The sequence below is a fragment of the Lissotriton helveticus genome, chromosome 5_1 (genome assembly GCF_964261635.1).
Source record: "Lissotriton helveticus chromosome 5_1, aLisHel1.1, whole genome shotgun sequence".
Lineage (NCBI taxonomy): Eukaryota > Metazoa > Chordata > Amphibia > Caudata > Salamandridae > Lissotriton > Lissotriton helveticus.
The window spans coordinates 1,209,657,794-1,209,674,900 of NC_136065.1; the positions used below are offsets into that span (position 1 = coordinate 1,209,657,794).

General features: G+C 49.9%; 1 protein-coding gene across 1 annotated transcript in view; it reads right to left on the bottom strand.

The window, feature by feature from the left end:
• Positions 1-1,204: 1,204 nt before the first annotated feature.
• SFXN4 (sideroflexin 4) overlaps positions 1,205-17,107 on the bottom strand; it is a 136,705-nt gene continuing 120,802 nt past the window's right edge. The window contains exons 13-14 of the mRNA XM_078643913.1: positions 3,664-3,781; positions 1,205-3,339 (exon numbers count right to left, since the gene is read on the bottom strand). Coding sequence (XP_078500039.1) covers positions 3,262-3,339; positions 3,664-3,781 — 196 coding nt within the window. The 3' untranslated portion in view covers positions 1,205-3,261. The remainder of the gene's footprint in view (positions 3,340-3,663; positions 3,782-17,107) is intronic.

Below are 17,107 nucleotides of genomic sequence, written 5' to 3' on the forward strand. Positions count from 1 at the left end.
TGCTTTAGCTCACATGATGATTTTCCTTTCTGGGCCAAATGCCATCAGATCATCCCTCTTGTAGGAGTACAGATTTGCCAGGTCAAGCTACATGCATGCCTCCTTTGTCGAAAGGTGGCTCCTTTGCTTTGTTTAAAAACTTGTGGAAACTTTTTCTTCCTCTATTTGAACTTGTAGGACACTTTACTAAACTTTTTCATACATACCTCCACTTCTTGGTAAAGTTTTTGCAATTCTTTGGAGACAGTACTCTGGAGTTGAACAATGTCCACAGAAAGATACTTTTTGGGAACAAGGACTTCTTTTCAAGGTGTCTACCTATGCGGATTCTCAGATCTTAACTTCAACAACTGTATGGTTTTGCTAAATACAAGTGTTGGATCCCATTGCTGCCACCAATGTGAGGAAAGGGGGTTTATTATATGGTGTAATACTTGCCAACCTTTTTAGGTCCAGTAGATTTAGGGGCACATGCATCAAGCATTTTACCGGTTGCAAACCTGCCGATTCGCAGAATCGGCCCATTTGCAACCGGTAAAATACTATTTCTGATGCATCAAGCGCAAATGCATTTGCAATTAAGGAAATCGCAATTGTTTACGATTTCCTTTATTGCGAATGCAGTTAGGGAATCGCAAATTGCGATTCCTTAAATGCGATGCATCATACATTCGCAAATTGCAATTTTGCAGTTTGGAATTGCACATTACCATCAACTTCAAGTTGATAGTAATTTGCAATTTCTTAGAAAAATGCATACAATTGCATTTTCTAAGTGCCATTTGGCACACACATATGCCCGTAGGGCATATGTGTGCACCACATGTGCACACATGCCAATTTTGGGGGTGCAGCAGAGTGGCCTTTTGGCCCCCTAGCACCCATCAAATAGCATTTGCAATTTGGGAGTACCTATTTGGTACTCGCAAATTGCAAATGAAAAGGAATTCCTTAATAGCAAGTTGCAATTTGCGAGTTGCTATTAAGGAATTTGCATTATTGCGATTCCTAAATAGCGATTCTCTAAAAATTGCTATTTAGGAATCGCAATTCCATTCTTTGATGCATGTGGCCCTCAGTCTATAAAACCCTGAGATAAACCCTGGGTAGCTGTGGCACTGAGCAGCAAGGTTAACACAGAAGGACAAGTGTTAAGAATTTAAACAGCAACAAAACAATCGAAGAAGAAACAGACACAACAGTCAGGAAATCCAACACTAATTTATACATTTTTAATTTATAAATTTTTGATACTAGAACGAAAAAGATCCACCTAAGGGTTCCGGAGATATAGATTTTGCAAGTAATAATAAATTAATGCAATTTCACTCAACCACAAACAAGCCATGGCAAAGTCAACAAATTGGACACTTACCTAAGTTTTCATTGAAAAAGTTTCTAAATGTTAATGCGGTCAATGCAACCAAATCCGGCACTGAGTTAGTCAGTGGACAAGGAAGGCCTCAAGAACTATTTACCTTCCCAGAAAAAGCTGTCTTTCAGTAATTACAGGTACTTTATCCTTGTTGCAATAGATTCCTATGAAATGAACATGATGCAAGGGATAAAGGATGCTCAAGATGCTCCAAGGATGCTGTGGATGCAATGCAGTCAAAGGGGTCCTCCTGCAGGGATTCCTCTGTCCATGAAGATGGTGAGGGGGTCCTTGTTGCAGGGTAGATGCCCCCCCCCCAACCACCGGGGTGTTGGGCGTGCCGCCGAGCTCTTTGCCAGGGCCGGTTTTCGGCCGATTTTGTTACAGGGCAGATTTTGCAGCTTTACAGCTATGCAGCTATGCTGCAAAAACGACCCTGTACCAAAATTGGCCCCCAGGGGCACAAAACCGGCCCCCACCCGCGCGGCACACCGGGGGTTTGCCCGGTGCCCGCTACGGCCAGTCCGGCCCTGACCGCTTCCTGTGGAGTGCGGCATCTGGCTATCCCAGGATGCATGATTCTGCCCACTTCCAAGATGGCAAGACCCCTCTCCCGGTTTGGAAACTGGTTTACACTCTCTGCCTCCCATTGCAGCCTGTCTATTTGAACAATGGGGCGGCCCTCCCTGCCGGTGCTACACATCTGCGCTTCAAAGGCGGCATCATCTTTGGAGCCTGCCTTTTGGGGCTAATGTCCAAGTGGCTTCCTGCAGGAGGGATGTTCACATCCCTGGCCTGCAATGTATCATTGTTCTCCTTTCTGAGAGTCGTTAGCAAGTCTCTCCAGTAGGACAGAAAACTGGCTCATGGAGCATGCCTCATGTGTGCCCAGGAAGGCACAGGAGTTTTAAAGGCAACAAAGTGGCAGCTTTGTTGAAGTTGCACCGTCCAACAAGTTACATTAATTTTGAAATACAAGTCAGGCTTAATGTAACATATGGTTTAATACCTTGGAGTGCTCACTTTGGTTGCACTGTTCATGAGTTAGCACAGCTGAGGGGTCAGCGTGTAAACCTGAACTCGCCAACTGGGTGGACAATCAGTGCTGCAAGCCCTGGGTACTAATGCACCATTTACTAGGGACTTACAGGTAAGTTGGCCATTTCCAATTGGATATGGCCAATTCAACATACAATTTAGGGTCCGGGCACTGGCATGGAGGTCCGGTTAGCAGGCCTCCGTGCACTCTCTGTGGGATTAGTTGAAAAACTTGGGGGTGACCTTACAAAAAGAGGCATTTCCTTACAACATCCCTCTCATGATCTTCTGTTTAGGGGCCACCTGCAATTAACTTTTAAAAGTGCATTTCCATACATGGCATTCTGTTACTGTTCAAGTGGCGGGAACTTCACACTCTGTAAAAGGGTTTGACCTCTTCATTATCAGGGTGATAAAGATAGTAAATGCCTTTTCAATTTATCAGCAATTGCATATCATAGAATTACATATTACAATTTTAAGGAGCTTTATTTTAGGTTTGCTGGGTTCAAGACAGTTCATGGAGGTGTCCACTTCCACCAATTGAATTTCACTGACAGCATGTTAACTCAAGTAGTCCTTATTCTGGTCAACATCATCATCTCACCATAAAGTGCTACCACGTTATTTGATGGCTCTGCAAATAAACTGGCTAGAGGCATCATGTGCCTTGGTCAACATGATATCCACTAGTTAATTCCTGCCTATTATTCAGTATTTCAGAAGGTACGCAAACTGTAATGGGGACAGTGTCCTTCAACAGTAAGCTGTCCTAGAACATGGCACTAAAGGCATCATTCGGACAGAACTCGTGTCCAGCTGCAGGCCAACAAGCATCATAGTGATCCTCAGAGTCCCCGGCTGTAGTATAACTCCTGCTCCTTTGTTGAGGAGACAATACTGGGCTCTAGGTTCTCTCGCCGGATCTGAAATGGAGAAACAAGATTTACTTCAGAGCAACCACTACCAACAGGCATTGGATCCACTGCAGAACAGTAGCGCAAGAAGAAGAGAAAAATATACTCCTATAGTCCTTTCACTTAATAGACAATTCCACCCGCAGACACTTCAAGAACACCAGCACTGATTGAGAAGTTTACATCTTTGTATCACACAGTGAGCAAAATAGACAAAAAAGGCTTCATTGGGCTCTACAGCCTGAGCCAAGTAGAGAACTCAGAACAAAATAAGCAGGGCCGGCCACTGCTTAATCAGCATTGTTTCCGCTGCCAATAATGATTACGGCTTACCTTCCCAATTTGAGGAAAGAGACTGAAGGAAACTGGTATCATCAGCCCAAACGCCACTGCAGTTGAGATGTGTCTGATGGGAGCAAAGGCCAGAGGGTTCCGCAAGATGAAGCGTGTGCTGCAAGAAAACAATCAAAATGTACTCTTTCTAAAGCTAAATGTTTCTTGCAGACAACTTGAAATCTTACTATACTATATTTAACTCAGATTAATCCTCACTCCGAACTTGCTGAAAATGTCCTAGAGGCAACAGAAAGAGGGGCATTGCCGTCTGAACTACACTTGGCAACAACTGTAGTGATACTTAAACCAGGGTGCCTGCTGGAGCATTGCTCCTCTGATCACCCAACTTCCCTCATAACCACAGGGACAAAGACTTTTGCTGCAGTCCAGGCTGGGAGTCTGGTGTGGGTAATCTTCTCTTTGATCCATTTGGGCCGATGTAGCTTTTTCTCCCATTGCAGTACTCAGCACTGTAGCCATACAGAGCCATTGCACTGGCCTGCACTCTCTGGCATTCCATTGCCCTTACGCTCATATATTTTTAGAAGACATGCAACAGCCTTAACTTGGTCCTTCCTTTTTAGAGTTGCCATGCAGGAGATTTAGACCATGCCTTATATCCTTTGTTAATGTACTTTCAGCCCAGCCCCAGGTTAAAGTTATTACTCTCCTATAACCTACTCTTCCGATAGGTAGAGGGCCTGGACAAGGCTGCCCTTCTTTCTGCTTCTCTTCGCCCTGGCGATCAAGCCTCTGGTGATTTGGGCCAGGTGTGAAACCAAGATATGAGGGTTCCAGGGAGTGGGAAGAGGTGGAAGATAGCATCGCACTTGATGCCAAATAAGTACGCTTATTTGAGGATCGGCATAGGTCCCCTAATGATTATTATGGTGGATCTGTAGGGGTATACCTCCGGCCTACAGATCAGTGGGAACAAGTCATCTCTAGTCTCAATCAGGGGAGGTAGAGAGACAACCAAGATGCAATCCTCCATCTGCAAACTCAGTTTTAAATACCATGGCATACATATTACGTTGCAGCCCGATCTCACCTGAAGCCTGAATTTATTAACAAGACACAGAAAGATGTGAAAGGGTGGTCAAACCTCCCGCTAAACATTCTGGGGAGGGTAGCGCTTTTCAAAATGCTGGTCCCACCAACAATTTAAATCAATCAAACATTTATGAAGCATGGCAAATCACACGTGAGGGTCTCGAGGTGCTAGAGAAGTATGCCGCTTCTACATGGCATGATAATTAACCTATTGTACAAAACATTTTGGTGATGATCCCTCAAGCTTGGTTTACTGTGTTGAAGGCTACGGTCCATTCCTTTTTGTGGGCAAATTGGGCCCTGTGTATCACCATAGACAAATGTACGCAAACCATGTATGATGGTGGCCTGAGTATGTCAAAACTCCTGTTCTATTACTGGGCCTCACAGATCCTGGTTTTGAATGACTGGCTCCCTGGCAGGTGCGATGACCACACATTACAGATTGAGATATACATTATTGGCAGTAACGATAACTTGGGCTTAATGTACAATGACCATATAACAATCACTCTCCCAGAAGTAACCAGAGTGACCATTCTATGTTGGCCATCTGCTCTACATTGGATGATATGGGAGAAAAGAACCACTCTTGAAACTACACGGGTACAGCACTTGGCTCCTTCACAGCACATGATTCTCTGGTTTTAAGAGGTTGAAGCTTATTGGAATTTCAATTTTTTCTAAACATGGAGAAATCTGGCAAGGCAAGCAAATTAAGTCATTGCAAACCCAACAAACTGAATATGACATACATAAGGTTTAACTCCATAAATATTTTCTGCTCCGACATGTGCCAGCCTCTCACCAGGCCTCCTTGACTGACCTTCCAGAATAGAGGCCACTACAGGCTAAGGTAAGCTTGGCAACTGGGGAAAGGGGGACATCTCATGCAGATATAAATCTCCCCTTATTAATACGTCTAATTTGGTAATGGCTCTCAAAGAAAAATGGGCTGGATGGTCCTTTTAGAGGACTGAGGGGAGAGACGTGAAAATGACTTCATGCAAACTAGTAATTTACCCCGGACCGCACCTCATACAGCTTAATTATCTAAGTTAGGTGCTTTACTGCCATAAAATGATAGCATGCTGGCAATATCCCTTTGCCATCTTGCTCCCACTCTAATGCCACTGATAGCAAATTCTTCCATATGGTTTTGAGTAGTCCTGTGATTGCAAAATACTTCCCCAAAGTACTCTCTCTGAAATAATAGATAGACCTGGTGAACATTCTTCGCATATAGGCCCTTTTAGGTATCCTCAAAGACTTAGGTTGGGTTAGGTGTAAGTGCATGATCTGAATTGGTACTACAGTTGCAAAAAGAAACATCCCCCGCTACTGGAAATCCCCAACACCGCCCCTAAATTAGAATGGTGGAAAGCCATGTACTCCTGCACTATGATGGAAGAACCCATTTAAGAAGCAAGAGGATGACCACATAAATATTGTAAAGTTTGCAGATGCGTTCTATTATGACATACACAATGGATTAGGATTGTGTAAATGTACACTGTAATGGTCATATGCTTTTCAATATAGTGGTTGCATTGTATGCCTCTTTCTTACTATATGACAAAACCGGATAATTAAGAAAAAAGGGGGAAAACTTTTTTAAACGATTCTATGTGGGGCAATGCTTCGTTTCAGTGGTAGCATCAAATGCACTGATGCCCTCTGATGATCATTGATCTAAGGCAGTACCTAAGCACTGATGTGCGTTTTAATTTTTTCGCTGACTGCATTAATTGTAACATATTTTTTTTTTATTTTTTTTATTTATAAAGACCTTTATTGCACATTTAAGTCAAGACACAGTTGAATGCCTACAACCTCTGGGGCCGGCCGCAAACATTTCAGTGATGAAGTTGGAATGTGGAAATTTTCACAGCCGTTTAGCCGGCCTCCCTGAGGCCCGGCGGCAACCATTCCTAGTGTGCATCATTACGTTGGCAACTTTGTCGGAAGTTATAAAGGTCTGCTTTTTAACCGTAGAACCAAACATTACCAAACAACAAGAGCACAGCAGTTGAATAAAACCACAAAGCGTTCCCAGAGGGTAAATAGACATATATCCATTATTGAATTATCTTAACAATAGTGACGTAGTCTAGGACCCCTCCCAGCTCCTCCCTCTCTTGCAATAGTCAGGCGTCCACCAAGGCTGCAGGTCTTATCAGCACTCACTCCCTCAGTATAGTTCTAAATCTCAATCCGACAAACACTCATCTAAATCTTCTCTCGGTGGTTCACAGATGTTTCCTCTGTACCTGTTCCATGCCCCCCAGATCAGACCCCATTTCTTGGGGCAACCCCTCTGGACAAACACTGCCTTCTCTGCCACCATTGCGTCATCCATATCGTTGCACCATTGATTGATTGATTGAAAATAATTTATAACGCGCAAAACAATAACCCGGAGGTATCAAGGCGCCTAACCATAAAATCAGAAAGTAGAACCATTCATCCATTACACATAGGCTTGCAGGAAGAGGCGAGTTTTAAGTGCACCACGAAATGCCTGTAACGTGGGCAAGGACCTGAGATACAAAGGGAGTTCGTTCCACCATTTAGGGGCAAGGGTGGAAAAGGCCCTACCACCCCATTTGGCTCTTCTTATGCGAGGGGCTGACAGAAGCAATTTCCCGGAGGAACGCAAGTTCCTTCCAGGGATGTAGTTGGAAATGATGGAGCTTACTCCCGAGTCACTGTTTTTTGTGATGACTTTATATGTCATACACAGGACCTTGAACCGTACTCGGTATTCTACCGGAAGCCAGTGCAGTGTTTTCCTGGCTAACGTAGCCGAGGTACGTCTGGGAGCATCCAAAACAAATCTTGCTGTGGCATTTTGAACCACCTGTAAGCGCTGCAGGAGGCTCTTTTTTAGCCCCGCGTACAGCGCATTACAGTAGTCTAACCGTGAGCCTATTAATGCCACAGCTACCTGTTTTCTGGATTGTAACGAAAGATATTTCCTAATCCTTCGCAGGGTGTGAATTAGGCCCCAACAGGTGGAGATGGTTCTGCTCACCTGTCCATTCATATCCAGGACTGGGTCTATCATCATCATTCTCTCAGCTTGGGCACTACAGGTGACCCCCACAGTTTAGCCACATTGCGCTTCGCGACCATTAGGCCCAACACCACCCAGTCTTGCTGTCGATGGGTCAAATTGTAACATTTTTGTTTTTAATATCTTTTGATGTCTACATCAGATTTACTTCATCCTGGGTTCATCTACATTTTTAAATTGTTTTCTTTTGAACTAAGTTAGTTAAGGAATTAAATTGTATTTATTTCTTGACTTTCATGTTGTGCTGGCCGCTCTGTTCACATGAAAAAAAAGGATTTTCGAGGGGTAGTATGACTGCTTTATCCCAAGCCAACAAGGGTAAGCTCAGGTTTCTTCTCAGAAATCTGCCTAAGTGATCGATTGATAAAACCTATAGGAATTCAGCCATAGCTTACATCTCTACTCAGGCCTCCCTCTCCGCTGGTTAGCAAACCAGCTTCCTCTGCAAACCATCATACAGTACACACACATGACTAGTGACTCAGATACCCACTTACCTACCAGACTCTACTCCAGCCTAGTAAACAGAATCTTGCCTCCCTCCTCATCCACCTTTTAAGCACTCCCCTTGCCACTCTTTTCCTTGGCCTCTACATTCTCATTAGTGACTCCTCTTTTTTACATTAATAACCCTTTCTGAAGATGTTCCCCATTCATATCAATGAAACCCCCTTTCCTCCAGAACTCAACCACCTTTTCTACACTTTCAACTTGTTCCACTCACTTGCGTATACACTTGACTTAAAAGCAATGATAATCATCCCCTAACCAACAATATCCTTAGCTAAACTATCCTCCACTTCTAGTCTGCCTCATTGCATCTTCTTTAAAATGCTAATCTTTAATAAGATCACCAAGTATCTCACTTCTGTGATCCCTTACAACTGGGGTCATGCAAATGACATTTGGAAACATTTCAGCTCAGCCAGCCACAACATCTCAACGTCTTTGCTGAGATTTAACTCAGTTCCTCAACAATGCTCACCATGTCAACAAAAACAAACAGTAAAAGCAATCAGTAGGTACTTTTTCATAATATTTATGAAATACATGTCTTAGTCATCATCTGCATTGCATCTGTAGTAGTTTATTCTAATAGGTATAAGATTGAGAAATAGATCAGCCAACACTTTTCTCGCCCCCTATGTGTCACACAGGCCTGAATTCATACTAACAGTATTCTCATGAAAGTTGATCTTAGGTATGGTTGCAGTCCCAATAAATTACAGTGTTGTCTAAATCAATAGGAGTGTAGGATCCTATGGTCAGTCACACAATCCATTGACTAAATTGGATGACTTGAAGCTATTGGGACCACAGCAACTCTTTCCTCACCTTGAACAGCGAACACCATGAAGGGCAACTTACGGCACACCAGTATGCTGCCCTCCCACTATAACATTCCCTGAGGTGACCGATTGTGGGATTGCCTATACTCGTATTGAGGCCTGTACTCCGGATAGGGGGCGAAACACGTGTTGGCTGATCTATTTCTCACTCTTATATCCTATTAGAACATACTACTATGGATGCAACACAGACAATGTCTTTAAGAAATGCATTTATTTAATATTGTATACAAAATTACCTACTGTTTATCGTATTTCCTCTTACTGATTTTGCATTAGTGGGTTTGGGGGTATTGCCCACCGACCAGGGCAACAGTTTGTACAAAATATTAAGCCAATGAAGGTTAGCTTAATCCCAGGTCTTGTACCTCTTCAGCTCGACAAAAACAAATGCTGGGAGTTAACGTCCAACAGAACTTATTCATTGGACCCCATCTTCAGCTCTGTGTAAACAATCTACCGCAATATCATAGTCTCATCTTTCAATTCTTAATGCCACATGCTTGCCAGTGACAGCCAAGTCATCTTCTTCAAATCCTACAAGCAATGAGTTAAGGAGCAGTTTTCTTTCTGCCCTGCTATGCTGTCGGTCGCCATTGATTTGACTGGAGAATTACAGAATTGATTTGAGCTATCTGTCAAGCACTCAATTTTTTTTTTAATTAAAACAAATTGTATTCGTCTGCACATACAAAGAATGCATAGCTCGGGGGGGGGGGGGGCTAGGTGGCGCTTGACCACGATGGCCGTGCTTCTGTGAGGCTCCAGCCCCTCTGAGCTTCATATGATCCTTCTGCCCATCCTGAGTGCATACTTCTGCCCTTAAACACCACCGAAAGCATCGCGACGCCAAGCGTAGTCCAACGATACCTTGCTTACCGGGATTGCAGTGGCGGACATCTGTTTCCTGCCGACTTGGTCCACCCGTGGCTCCTGCTGCCCTTCATGAGAGCCCGCAACGCAGACGAGTCTGGAAATAAAGGCCGAGGCTCCTGGCCCTGCGCCGCGCTTGCCTGATCAGCGTCACCCTGCCTTGCCGGAGCGGATTGCCTGCCACTGATGCCTACCGGCGATGGAGGTGAGAACCTTGCGGCCCCCGCTGCACTGAGCCCCCTCATCACCCGCTCCTCGCTGTGACTGGGCCCGCGCATTGCGGAGAGACCGCCGGACGGGCCTGCATCTGGGGCCTTCACTAACGGACAGTTTGCTACCTGCGGCTGGTGACTTGTCAGTTGCGAGCAGCGCCCCCCCGCCCCTTCGCTGCCTGCTACGGACACTATCCATACCTACGGGACGCCCTGGGGGCCTGCTCATGACGCCTTCGGCCCCCCCTCCCCTCCCCTTCCTCCCGGACTTACATCTGCTGCTTACGTTGGATCGGTGGCGCTCGGGGGGCTGACTGCGCTGCCTGTCCTCTGTCACTCTTGGCCGCCGAGGGGACTCCCACTGTCGCTACATACCAAGGCCCTGCCGGATCTCGCCGCAATATAAGCGGGCGGCGTGCTTTGACCCCCACAGCATCACCGGGCCTGCTTCACATCACCCGGCGGTCTGCTTCCTCTATCGGGCCTCTGACCCTGGTGGACTCATTCTTGGCAGCGCTAGCCAGGCTCAGCCGCTTGACTCGCCGCCCTGCCCTAGCCTGGTAAGCTGCTCCTGAACAAACGCTGCCCTGACCGGGAGGCCTCGGACCATTATGGTCGCTTGGTAGCCGCACTCCACTTCCACCAGGCCTGATCAAAGACCCGGCGGCTACTTCTCGTCGCAAGGGAGGCCCCACTCTTTTCCCTTTCGCGTCAGCCATCTCGCGAAGAAAGGCACTAGATCCCTCTTCCGCCCCAGCATTATTATCGACATTCTACTGGTCAGCGCCCGGCCTTTGCGTGGCCCTGCGACGTTTCCCCGCCCGGCCTCTCACCATGGGGTGGTCGGACACCAGGCAAACCAAACTGCCCTACGAGTCCCAAACCACCCGACCCACTGAGTCGCCCTCATCTGGGGCCACGGCTCCGCCTGAGAAAGACTGGAAACAACTCCTCTTGACCATGAACCAAAGCCTCCACTCGATTGATTCCAAAATTGACACGCTCAACTCGAGGATGGACTCTGTAGTTGCGAAACTGGACCATCATGACACCCGCTTGAAGGAGGTGGAGAGCCGCGTCTCAGACCTGGAAGACAATGCCACCACTGCAGGACGCCAGCTTACCCAAATGGACAAGCTACTCAAAGTCATCGCCGACAAAAATGAGGACCTCGCAGGAACAATGTACGAATTTTGGGCCTTGCGGAGACAACTAATACGGGGCGTATGGAGGATTTTATAGAGAAACTTGTTTCAATCCTGTTTGGCAGAGACTCCTTCTCTGCACACCTAACGGTTGAAAGAGCGCACCGTTCCCTGGTGCCCGCCCCACCAAGGCCCATCATTGCCAGGTTCCTAAATTACCATGATAGGGACACTGTCCTACGTCTGGCCAGGGAGAAACAGCAGGTTCCTTATGAAAACACGTTTCTCTCCTTCTACCCAGACTTCACAAATACGGTGCAAGAGGCGCGCCGCAAATTCGTTGGTGTAAAGAAGAAGTTGCAGTCCATGAGGGGTGTGGCTAGGCACGCAATGGCGGAGGTCGCATTCGGGTAGAGCTCCGAGCCGAGCTCCCCTTCCCTGGGCCGATTCTCCGTTAAATTTCCTCGCTGCCGCCTGAAATTGCAGGCGGACCACGACGGAGCCATTCTCGGCACTCTGGCCGATTTTTTAACAAAAGACCCGACCCTGTCAGCACCGGACTTTCCTACGGGCCTCTTGCGGGACTCGCTACTACCAGGCCGGCGGGGGAGACCACGAGAGGCCGCGGCTTGGGCCTGGCGCCTGGGCCCCACCATGCGGCCCGCAGCCTAACCTGCACAGCCTCCCCGCCCACCGAAATCAGGTCCTGGGAGCTCTCTCACCGCTCCGGCCCTAGCTCCCCATTGCTCCTGGGAGACTGCGGAGGACCTGAGCTGGAGGAGAGCGGGGGCCTGGCCGGCGGAATTCAGCCGTCACACCGGCGATGACCCGAGTCGGGGGCACAGCTGCTTGACTGCCTGCTCCCGCGCCCGGAGACACCGCGACCCCCGAGGTGCTGCCAGCGAGCACCGGTGGAGCTGGAGAGCCGGGTGAGCGGACCCCCCCCTCCGGGCCTTGCCGAACGACCGTGACCACCCGGCGAGACCCACTCCTCACACGTATGTGGTGCTGCTGTGAGCGACGGATACTACTGGGGGCCTGGGGTTGACACCGGGGCCCACGCGAGGACGGCGCCGAGACCCCACTGGAGCCTCCCGTCCATTGTGGGACGCGCGCTCCGCTGGTGGGGACGTTGCATGGCTCCGAGTACTGCGGGCTCCCCCTGGGCTCCTTACGATCGGCTGACCTGTGGGGCCCCGGTGGAAGCTGTCAGGCTGCGCTTCTGCCAGAGGATCGGCGCCATCGGGGGCGCGTGTGGCGCTGGGCGAGGGCTCTGGGCCTAGTGAGGAGAGAAGAGCCACGCGCAAACGGAGAGGCCTTGCGCTGCGGACATTCACAACCGAAGAGACCTGGCTTCCCTACAACACGTGGAAGAGCAACGAGGCTACAGTCAAGTGTTTCTAGGCCCTCCGCCATACAAACAAGGATGCTCTACCTACCCTACCTGCCCCGGAGACTCCGTGGATCTCACAGGCATAAGACACTTTGCTACCACGCGACCAGCTGCCCACAGTGTGTACATGCCCACTCAGAACTGTTCCCTGACGCCTGCTCCGTCATCCTACTGCGCCAGCCTGCTCAGCGGGCCGACACAGACGATACGTGGGAAGCCGGCTGGCAAACCGCGCAGGAACCGACGCAAGCAATGGCATACCACAGACAATGCCAGAATCGCAAACCGGAAGGCGCCTCATCCTCCTGTTAATCAGGCTGGGCTGTTGGCCGGGTCGCCTTACACATGTCCGGAGGGGTGAGGACTCGCACTGGGACTGGAGGTGCCCCGCCGAAAGGAAAGACTGACAAATCGCTACACAAGATGGCTGCCGATCAGGTAACCGCAAGATTGGACAGCGTGCTAGCCGCCATGGAACGCATGGAGCAGTCGCTCCAATTGACCAGAACATCCTTGGAATCCAAAATAGACAGCGTCGCCATAGACCTCACCCACCTGCGAGACGACCACAGGAAGCTGGCTGATCGGACCAAAACACTGGAGGGAACTGTGACGGACCTCGAACCCAGAGTCACCCAAACAGATAAACAAGTACAGGACCTTCTGAACAGAGTAGAGTTCATGGAAGACAGCGCTGAGGACGCGGAAGGGAGGGCGAGACGCAACAACATCAGACTCGTGGGGGTCCCGGAAAAATGGGAAGGCAATCATCCTGCCCAACGGGTGGGGGACTGGCTAAGAGACATGCTGCCCGAAGGCGCGCTCTCGCCCTATTTCGTAGTGGAACGGGCGCACCGCGTACCCACGAGGCCTCACACCACGGGCTCCAAACCGAGGCCGCTGCTCTTCAAGATACTGAACTATCGAGACAGGGACGCGATCCTGAGAGAAACTAGACGGCTCGGGGAAATTCGCATAGACAATACTACCGTGATGTTCTTCCCAGACTACACTATCCAGGTGCAGGTGCAACGTCAGAGACACAATTTCTTGGAAGTGAAACGGCGACTCCGCACTGCGGGCCTCAAGTATTCCCTGGTGGCGCGGGACAAGACCTACTTCTTTAACACTCCTGAAGAGGTCAGCGAATGGCTCGACAGCGGTACGGGCACGGCACCCAGGCAGATACAGAGCTATGAGACGAGACCACGAACACATGTGCCGCGACGTCGTTGCAGGAACAGAGGCCAGCAGGCCCACCGTCCGGAGGAAGCGACGCGCCACTCCCCACCGGCGGACCAAAGGATCCAGGAACAACAAGATGCACTCCGGAGGGTCTCCCAGTTGAGCAATTCACCAACATCGGACGTCATTCAGGACGCCAGCCCACGGATAATTCCAAGCGATGATGACGCTATCTACGGGTTACCGGACTCCCAGTTGTCCGTGGATCTACCGTATATCACACCACAGATGGCTGACCTGCTCCACTGAAGCCAAGCATGTAATCCTAACAGACCCTGCCGGGACGGCAGGGACGGAGCCGGGGGCCAGATGGCCACTGAGACGCTGTGTATACGGGCCGTCGCCCGAGATGTCTCCCGCCGCCATGGTGATGGATGGAGTGAACTCGACGCAGTGAGTACCCCCCCAGCCACGTAGACACTGAGAGGGTAAGGCGGTGGTGGGAACTTGCTGCAGTTCTTCCCCTTCTCCCCTCCATACCCGCTGCCCCTAACGCCTAAGGTCCTTCCTATGCCAGAGACTTGGGGAGTGGGATTTGCTTTTCTTCCCTCTGCCGAACGAGAGGCCCCACAACAAGGGGCGGCGCTGTCTTCCCGAGCAATGACTTTGGCTATATGGTGCACACGACATATGGCCCAGGGGAGGACCAACGATCCCCTTGCCTTACTTGAATAACTGGGCCGCCGAGAATGTGACTAGCACACGTTATCCCCTAGACTTGAATATTGTTTCTTTGCCTCTTTGGTGTGTTTGGACGGCGACATGTTGCGAAGCCTACCTTTTGGTATTTGTTACTGTTTTGCATTGTTTGGACATTATGATTATTATCCCACCCTCGCCCTCGGAGAATTGCCTAAACTATTCCTTCATGTGCCGGTGCCTGCGTCTGCTCTGAGTGGGGGAAGGGAGCCAGGGGACCTGTGGATGTTCTCGCCTGGGGGACGGGTGGTGGATGGGGCGGGTATTTTTTTACCGCAACAGTGAATATGGCTGAGATCAAGATATGTACATGGAATGTAAGAGGCATGCACACACCGTCGAGACGCTACCAAATCTATTCTTACTTGAAACGTCACAAATTTCACGTAGCATTGTTACAGGAAACACACTTAAATAGAGCAGAGGTACATGCACTGCGCCGCAGATGGCGCGGACAGCTTTACGCCACGGAGTACTCCTCCTTTGCTCGCGGGGCACTCATGTGGATCCGACCGGGCACCCCGTGGGCGGTCATAGACACACAGATAGACTCAGAGGGCAGATATGTGATAGCCCGAGGCAGACTTGATGGGCGCCCTGTGGTACGTGCCTCTTTATACTCCCCAAACACAGACCAGAGCACCTTCTTTGATAGCCTCTCCACGACGTTGGCGTCCTGGCATGGAATCCCGTGGATTCTTGGGGGCGACTACAACTGCGTCCTGGATGTAAATCTAGACAGATCTACCGCACCCCCGGCCAATGCCCAGACACACACCACCACGAAAACTCTCCTCAATTGGGCCATGCAATGGGATCTCCACGATGAATGGAGGGCACGCAACCCCACAACACGAACATACTCCTACTGGTCAGGTGCGTATGCACTACACGTACGCTTAGATCGCTACATGATCACCTCTGATCTTCTCCCGTTGGTCAAGGACACGCAATATATGGGCCGCACTCACTCGGATCATAATCCCCACACACTGGTAATTGCTTGGGAAAACCCACACCCGCCTATCCCCACCTGGCGCCTCCAGCCAGACCTCTTACTAGACGCGACCTTCCGTGACTCCCTACTCACACAGACGGCTCAATACTTTGAACTCAACGCTGGCACGGCGTCCTCTCCCCAAACCGAATGGGACGCATTTAAGGTAGTGACCCGGGGACTCTGTTTGGGAACACAGGGACACATTCGGAGACAGCTTGAACACGATCTGACGCGACTGGAGACTGAGCTACTAGATCTTGAGCGCACTGCGGAGGGGGATGCGGGCGCTCGACTGACGGAAGCCACGGCGGAACATGGTCGCCTATTGGATCGCTTGCGTAGCATCAACTTCGCGGCGCACTCTGCCCGCATCCACCGACAGAGTGATAGGCCTGGCAGGCTGTTAGCCTGGCTGATTGCACAGGAGGATCGTTCGACCCCCATTTCAGCACTACAGGCAGAAGGTGGTGGCTTACTCTACACCCAGCGCCAAATACATGAGGCATTTACTGGTCACTACTCGGGGTTGTATCGTTCCCAGCTGCGTGTCCCACTGGCTGACATAACCGAATATCTCTCGCCCATACAGCTGCCCACCCTAAAGGCCTGACCAGCAAACTGACCTCGGAGCACCGCTGGACCCCGAGGAGCTCCGCGACACCGTCTTTAATCTCTCGAATGGCAAGTCTCCGGGACCGGATGGCTTGCCAGCCGAATTCTACAAGGCCGCCTCGGACATCCTTACTCCCCACCTGGTGAAGATGTACACTGCGGCCACGGACGACTTCTCCCTACCACCGACACTTAATGAGGCAACCCTTGTATCTCCACTCAAGCCCGACAGAGATAGCGAGCGGATGGGATCCTACCGCCCTTAGCCCTCCTCAACACAGATTATAAAATCCTCGCCTCCACGCTTGCCCGCAGACTAGCCCCTATGGTACCCGCACTGGTACACCACGACCAAAACGGGTTTGTACCGACGCGACACACGTCCCATAACATCCGCCGTCTATTCCGCATACAAGAGTACGCCACTCAACGGTGGTCGCGCGCCGGGTGCCTGGTACTGGACCTGGAGAAAGCGTTTGACTCGGTGGAATGGCCTTACCTCCGAGCAGTCATGGACAAATTTGAGTTGGGGGACAACTATCAGACTATGGTTGGCCTCTTATACCACAGACACACGGTCCGCATCCGCACTGGTGCGCTGCTTTCTGACCCTATACGTGTGCAGAGGGGCACCAGACAGGGCTGCCCCCTCTCGCCCTTGCTGTTCTCCTTAGCGGTGGAACCTCTGGCTGTGACACTCAGGTCCCGAGGGGCGGAGTGGGGTATACCGATGGCGGATGGCCTTCATGCGGTGTCCTTATATGCGGACAATCTCCTCCTATAT